Source organism: Limulus polyphemus, unplaced genomic scaffold (assembly GCF_000517525.1).
Source record: "Limulus polyphemus unplaced genomic scaffold, Limulus_polyphemus-2.1.2 Scaffold380, whole genome shotgun sequence".
NCBI classification, from domain to species: Eukaryota; Metazoa; Arthropoda; class Merostomata; order Xiphosura; family Limulidae; genus Limulus; species Limulus polyphemus.
The window spans coordinates 412,235-419,642 of NW_013665990.1; the positions used below are offsets into that span (position 1 = coordinate 412,235).

At 32.3% G+C, this 7,408-nt stretch overlaps 1 protein-coding gene across 1 annotated transcript in view; it reads right to left on the reverse strand.

Moving 5' to 3' along the window:
• The window catches only part of LOC106457841 (lachesin-like), a 135,646-nt gene that overhangs the window by 49,818 nt on the left and 78,420 nt on the right, over nucleotides 1–7,408 (reverse strand). The window contains exon 2 of the mRNA XM_022383886.1: nucleotides 3,366–3,478. Within this exon, the coding sequence (XP_022239594.1) occupies nucleotides 3,366–3,478 (113 nt within the window). The remainder of the gene's footprint in view (nucleotides 1–3,365; nucleotides 3,479–7,408) is intronic.

Consider the following 7,408-nt stretch of genomic DNA (forward strand, 5'->3'; position numbering starts at 1 on the left):
TGTATTGTTGTTTATATATTAAAACATATTTCTACTAAAAAAGAAAACTGTGTGTATCAATCATGTTGGCAAATATCGTAAATTGGAGATATATTGGCATATATTTAACTACTAAATTTAAATTATAATGTAGTTCGGTTTCAGACCATTCGAAATTGTAACACGTGACGTCACATTAAGGCTGAGCTCGACTCATCAATTAGGGTGCTATGCTGATGATCTGAATTTCCGTGGTTCGCATTCCGTTACCGCGCAGAAAAATCGCATTCCGCACTTTGGTGCCGTGGGTGCGTTATAAGCGTGACAGTCAAATTCTACAGTGGATGACATTGACTAATTGTCTTGTCTCTAGTCTCTTACTTCAAAATTAGGAGCGGCTAGTGCATATAGCCCTCGAGTATCTTTATTCAACAAACAACAACGGTGTCACAATGCCAACGGTCAGGCATCAAACAGGTATTTTCTGCCAACTATACGAGTCGTGTGTTCTACGATTAACCTTAATATGTTTCGAATAATCATATTATAATGAAAATTACAGAGTAATGAATGATCAATTGGCGATGAAATAAGTAGCTCAAAGGGCAGAATTGAACCAGAAACTCCGTTAATATAAAGTGATATTAACTTTCAGTGTTATTGCCTCCAAATTAACTATGTTTACCTTGATTTTCAATGACTGTCAGTTCCATCCGTATTACAAAATCGTTTTGACTTAGTTGTATTCAATGTATTCTTTGTTTTTTTCATTCTTTATACTTTAATCTCCCTAAGAATCATATGAACATATTTTTCAAAGCACGTTTCCTTTAGTTTATGTCAAAAACACCATACTTAGCGGAATGATTTCGTTACTTCTTTGCTTTTCTGTTTCCTGTACATATGTATATCATCTCGCTGTTCTTAATAATCCAGAGAGTTTCATTTACATAATATTTTGTTTATTCATTAGGTAACTGTAGTAGCATTCTTGAGTTAATATTACGAAGATAAACTCTCTTGTTATAAGGAAAAGATACAAAATCATTGAAGAAACATCTAAAAAATTTGGAAAAGTTTTAGAAAGTAATTGCAAAATACACCAACAGAACAAAACAGGGATACAACAAAATACACCAACAGAACAAAACAGGGATACAACAAAATACACCAACAGAACAAAACAGGGATACAACAAAATACACCAACAGAACAAAACAGGGATACAACAAAATACATCAACAGAACGAAACAGGGATACAACAAAATACACCAACAGAACAAAACAGGGATACAACAAAATACACCAACAGAACAAAACAGGGATACAACAACAGAACGAAACAGGGATACAACAGAATACACCAACAGAAAAAACAGGGATACAACAAAATACACCAACAGAACGAAACAGGGATACAACAAAATACACCAACAGAACAAAACAGGGATACAACAAAATTAGTAATACAAATTATAAATTGTTTGCATTCGGTTATCTCACAATTTTGAATGCTATCTTTGTCATTCCATTAGACAACAGTGAAAAATAGTGCCTACATAAAAATGCATAGTTAACGTCATCAAAACATTTTATTCCAATAGAAATATGGGTTAATCATAAAGTTATTGTTCCCATCTATATAGTCAAGGTATGCTTTATATTTGAAGGTGCAAGATTTGTGTGCAATCTCTTCTTTTTTTATTGTTACATGCAAATGTTCAATTTAAGATTCTAAGATAACAAAATAAAAACATTTCACCAATAAGTGACATAAAAACTCTATACGCTCAATTTTTATATTATAAAACTACGTATTACATGATTTCTTTTCCTGAACCTTCAACATGACGTCATGAGCTATAAAAAAACCTTTGTGCTACCATACACCATAAAAACTTCAAAACTGACCGTGTAAATGGAGTTTACAGAAGGTTAGTACAGAATATATCGTTTTGTGTGCTTCATTTAGCTACTCGTTGAACATAAATCCACAATCTCAAGGGTCAGACAATGTTAAGCATCGATCCCAACAGAAATTATGACCAACTCAGTCTTCTTTCCTATCTTTTTTTATGAGAAAGCTAGCGGCTATTCTGGCAGTTGTGGTGATTGGGGGAGGGGGTCAAACATAGCTAAAGAACGTCGTAAAGATCAGTGTCTGAAGTAAAGCAGTTGGTCGTGATCACAGCTCTATTACAATCTTTTTTTTAACGTCAAAAAATTACATTTTAACACCACATAAATTACACCAATTGCCTTTGAAAATCTCTTTTTGGATTATAATTTTATGTTTTTGACAAATAGTCTGATGAATAACATCCATAGTTACGTTTCATAGTTTCAATAAAAATTTACCTTGAGTGCACTATGTCGTCTGAAACAGTCTTCCATCTTTCCAAAACATTTGTTTTATTCAAATAGGATATTAATACAAAGACTAAGCTCAACAGAATTAAATTAGCTTTATCTCAAACTATATATATATATATATATATATATTGCAACAATATAGTTACAATAGTTTTTTATAGTTACAACAAGAAACTAGTGAAGTCACATTGTTTTCGATGTGTTAACGAATTTCTAAGAAGTATGAGAACCTCGTGCTATTTTTCAACAGAAAGTTAGAGACTATTAAAATTTGTTGTCTTTTCTAACATCCTTCTGAACAATTAGTTTAACTAAAAATTAAATTTAGAGATATCAACACCATTGTCTTGATTATTTTATTTCAACTACTCAGAAAATTCCAAAACTATTTCATTGTAATTCTATTCAGTCCATGTACTTTCGGGCAGCAAGAACATTTCATCTTTAGTAATGGCTCTGTACTTGACAGATGGTTTGTCATTCTCAGTCAACAAAGAAGCAATTTCTGGTTCAAAGTACTATGAGTAACTGCTTCTAACAGTGATCAATAAATTAACGAAGTTTGAAGGAAGATAGAGTGCTGTTTTCTACAATCAAAGAAAAAGAAGACAGCACTTTCTTATAGAATGAATAAAGTAAAGCGATTCATATATCTTGAACAAGTTCGTAGCTGTGGGCATGTCAGCATTAATTCAATAACTTGATTTCATTTCGAACACACTTTGTCCAGATCCTTATATTCTAATTATATTTATTATCTCACATCAAGTTTTTAGAAAAACGGTCACTTGAATAATTAACAGAAAAAAACCACATATATTTAAGATATTAATTCCATAAATGCTCAAATACATTTTATTAAAGAACATGAATCTAAATGAATATAAAAATAACTAATTTAGAAATGTTTTAGTTATTTCAAATTATATATTTTATACACTGTGAAAAACAAAATTTCAAATATCAAAACCTGTCGGACGCTACAAATACCTTAATCTTTAGTATAACTTACTCTGTTGAATCCCAGGTTCTCGACAACGCATGGAATATCTACATCTCGTCCGGCAGGTATGGTAACATTCGGAACAGGTTCGGAAAAACTCGGAAGCACTTCGTCACACCTTACTAAGAAAAACATCACGATATTATAATCGTTTAGTATTTAAACGAGTAATATTTTTTGTTTGTTTTATGTAACGCACAGTTAAAAGACTAGTGCCATATATTCGACTGTTCGCCATCACAAAACGTTACTCAGTAATAGGTGATATTTCATTATACTTATACTATGTAGAAATAGATTATTAAGTATAATTTAAATATAGTTTTTATTTTCTTTATTTTTTCGTGTTGTTCTATTAAAACTATAATGCAAACGAATGCTCGTGTTCAAAGGAGATACCTTTTATTATTCTAGGCTCAGAATAACCAAGGTTCTTCCTTCTGGCTACCGGTTAACACGATGACTAGAAATTAAGGTTTTGATCTGCTTGAAAGGGTATATATTTATAAAAATCAGTTGCATAATAACGATATAATACCACATACAACTTGTTCAGAACTCTTTATGTACGTATGAATTTATGATAAATAAAATAAAATAACTATATCTTATAATGGTCATTGTAATATAAGATCACATCATGACAGTGACAGTACTTTGACAGTACGTTGCGCTTTGTGGAGGAAGAACAAAACTATTATCATACTATAAAAAGTTTCCTGTTATTAGACTGCACTAAGTTGGCAATACATCCTTCAAGATACAATAAATACAGTTTTCTTTTGTTCCGCTCTTTGATGGCAATAATGAATTTAAAAATTTCCTCAAGAGCATAAAATATTTCGAAATACAGTTAGTGAACATAAAACAACAACTTAATGCACGGAAAATTCTAGAATTCCTTGATTCAGATTTCATATAAACACATACCTCTTTTGTAGCTATCTAGCTATCTACCTCCGTCATCTTGCAGTGTTACAGATCATATCATGAAGCATGTATCTATTTAACTCCTCTTAGTGTTAGGACCTCCTTCACATTGCAGTGCTACAGATTGTATCATGAAACATATATCTTTATCACAGCACTTATGGTGAATGTCGTTAGATAATCATTCAAGTTGAACCCATGTGTGTTACATTTAGATTCCAAAATTCCATTTACCACCGGTAAAGACCCCAGTAGCTCAGCGGTGAGCCTGGAGGCTTATTCACTAAACAATTGGTTCAATACTCTTGATGGACGCTCATTGTTTAGCTTTATACTTGAAAAAGTTCCTGTAAAATTCTTGGCTAAAACTAACTGGTTTTATAATAAAATGCTTGTTTAATTTCCAGTGATTCTTGTAGCAAAATCAAATTATTCTGTTCAAATGAGTTTCAGTTCATCAAAGGATTATCCTCTTTGTTATCTCAAATGAAGCTCACTTAAAAATAAATTACATTATATTTATTATACCTTGGTTTAAACGTTGCACTGAGTTAAAATGAAGTATTCACAAAATTGTGCGACACAGCCAAAGAAGAGAATCTTCTACAACTTCAGAGAATAGAGTTTCGCAATACATATTGAACTGTATGTACACTTGTAAATATAAATTTAATTTAAACTAACATCGATATTAAAATAAATATATAATAATAAATCCATCACACACGTTACACAAAAAGCCACTTGCATATTTAACAAATAGCATTTTATAACATCAGAAAAAAATTAAATTGCAATATGTATGCCCTGTATTCATTTTCAGACTAAAACAAATTTGCCATTTAAAAACTACATGGATTATAAACATCTCTTACTCTGTAAATATTTTAAAACAATAAAACCACAACGTACGATTACAAATACTGATTCTTTTTTTCACATTATATGTTTAAAAATATATATCATTTTCAAGATGTTTACATCCTAGCAATTCGAAACACTAGATTTATTCAGATATGATTTACACAGATATGATTATATTTGAAAAAATTAACGTTTTCTACTATTAACACTCATTTAGAAAAGTAATAAAAAGAAATATTTATTTACATATAGTAATAAATATATGCAGTACAACCTACAGCATCTTCTTTTCGATTTAGCTACAATTTAAATATCGTCTACCATATGCCAATTAAGAAGATCAGGGTTTACTCAGTTGAAAATAAGACATATTTAATTATCTAAACCCATTACATCATGGATAGGTAGCAGTGGGATTCTATCCAATACACCAAGGATAGGTAGCCGTATAACTCAACCCGATACATCATGAGTAGGTAGCCGTATGACTCTACCCAATATATCATGGATAGGTTGCCGTATAACTGTACTCAATACATCATGGGTAGGTAGCAGTATAACTCTACTCAATACATCATGGATAGGTTGCCGTATGACTCTACCCAATACATCATGGATAGGTTGCCGTATAACTCAACCCGATACATCATGAGTAGGTAGCCGTATGACTCTACCCAATACATCATGGATAGGTTGCCGTATAACTGTACTCAATACATCATGGGTAGGTAGCAGTATAACTCTACTCAATACATCATGGATAGGTTGCCGTATGACTCTACCCAATACATCATGGATAGGTTGCCGTATGACTCTACCCAATACATCATGGGTAGTAGCAGTATAACTCTACTCAGTACATCATGGGTAGTAGCCGTATGACTCTACTCAATATATCATGGATAGGTAGTCGTATGACTCTGCTTTCATCTAATTACTGTAAAACAAAAACAAAAATCTTTACTCTCCAAATTCTTTCTTACCACAATCAGTTGTATGACATCTATTTCTCACAACCTCGCAGTATCAATTCATTAATTTCCTGCTCTTCCAATTTGTGAACATTATTCCAATTGCTGTTTAAGCGAGATCACCAGAAATGTTTAACTCAGTAAACTCGGTTGTATCATTACTTGATACATATATATAGGATGAGCATAACGATAACTGAAAAGCACTCATCAGATTCAGCTTATCAAACTTGTGTTCTGCTCAGTTTTATACTCAACGCGAACTACAAAGACTGATACATTCTTTTTAATTCGTCGATCAAATAACTTTAGACAAAATTTTGTATAATTTTTGAACATTGCAATATGTTTGTATTATTACACAAACTATTAAAACTGCAGATAAATCAGTAAACCACACAGAACGAATAACAATTTTATAGATCCACTGAGTTATTTCGATCGAAAATGTTTACCACATCAGAGGCTTTACATTTGTTTTATTTTGAAAAACATTTTTAAGTACAGTATATCCAGTTTCTTGCTAGATCACTTAATAAAAGTTTTAAAATATTTTTTTCAGTTGCGTACTCGTCTTAACATATATAAGTTGATTTACACTTAAGTTCGTATAACAAATGTTTGGATACTGACTCATGCTCTTGTTTTTGAACTGGATTTCTTCCTCATTGTTACAAGGTAAGGTACTCAGCTCAATCCATCTCTATATTTTTCAGCAGGACATTTGAGAGTGTAGAAAGAGAATGCTTTATATAATGAAGCTATCGTTTTATCTAATTTATGAATCTTCTTGTGTTCAGCGGTACCTCGTCTCGAACCTTTCACCCTTCAATCGGCAGATAACGTGCTAACCATTAAGCCACACCCGACTCTCTTCGTAAGAGAAGATATACTATAAAAATAAGAAAGTAAGTTCACTAAATGTCTAACAAACGTTATGAATGTTTTTAACTTCTGTGTTCATATGCTGATCAATTTAAGTAATCCTAGTTATTGTTAAGAAGTACGTAACTTGCATATGTGCAGCTTTCAATAATAAAAATATACATTGTAATCAAAGCAGTCTTTTAAGAAATTGTAATATGCTTCAGGAAAGGCCCGGCATGGCCAGGTGGTTAGGGCGCTCGACTCGCAATCAGAGGGTCGCGGGTTCGAATCCCAGTCACACCAAACATCCTCGCCCTTTCAGGTGTGGGGGCGTTATAATGTGACGGTCAATCCCACTATTCGTTGGTAAAAGAGTAGCCCAAGAGTTGGCGGTGGGTGGTGATGACTAGCTGCCTTCCC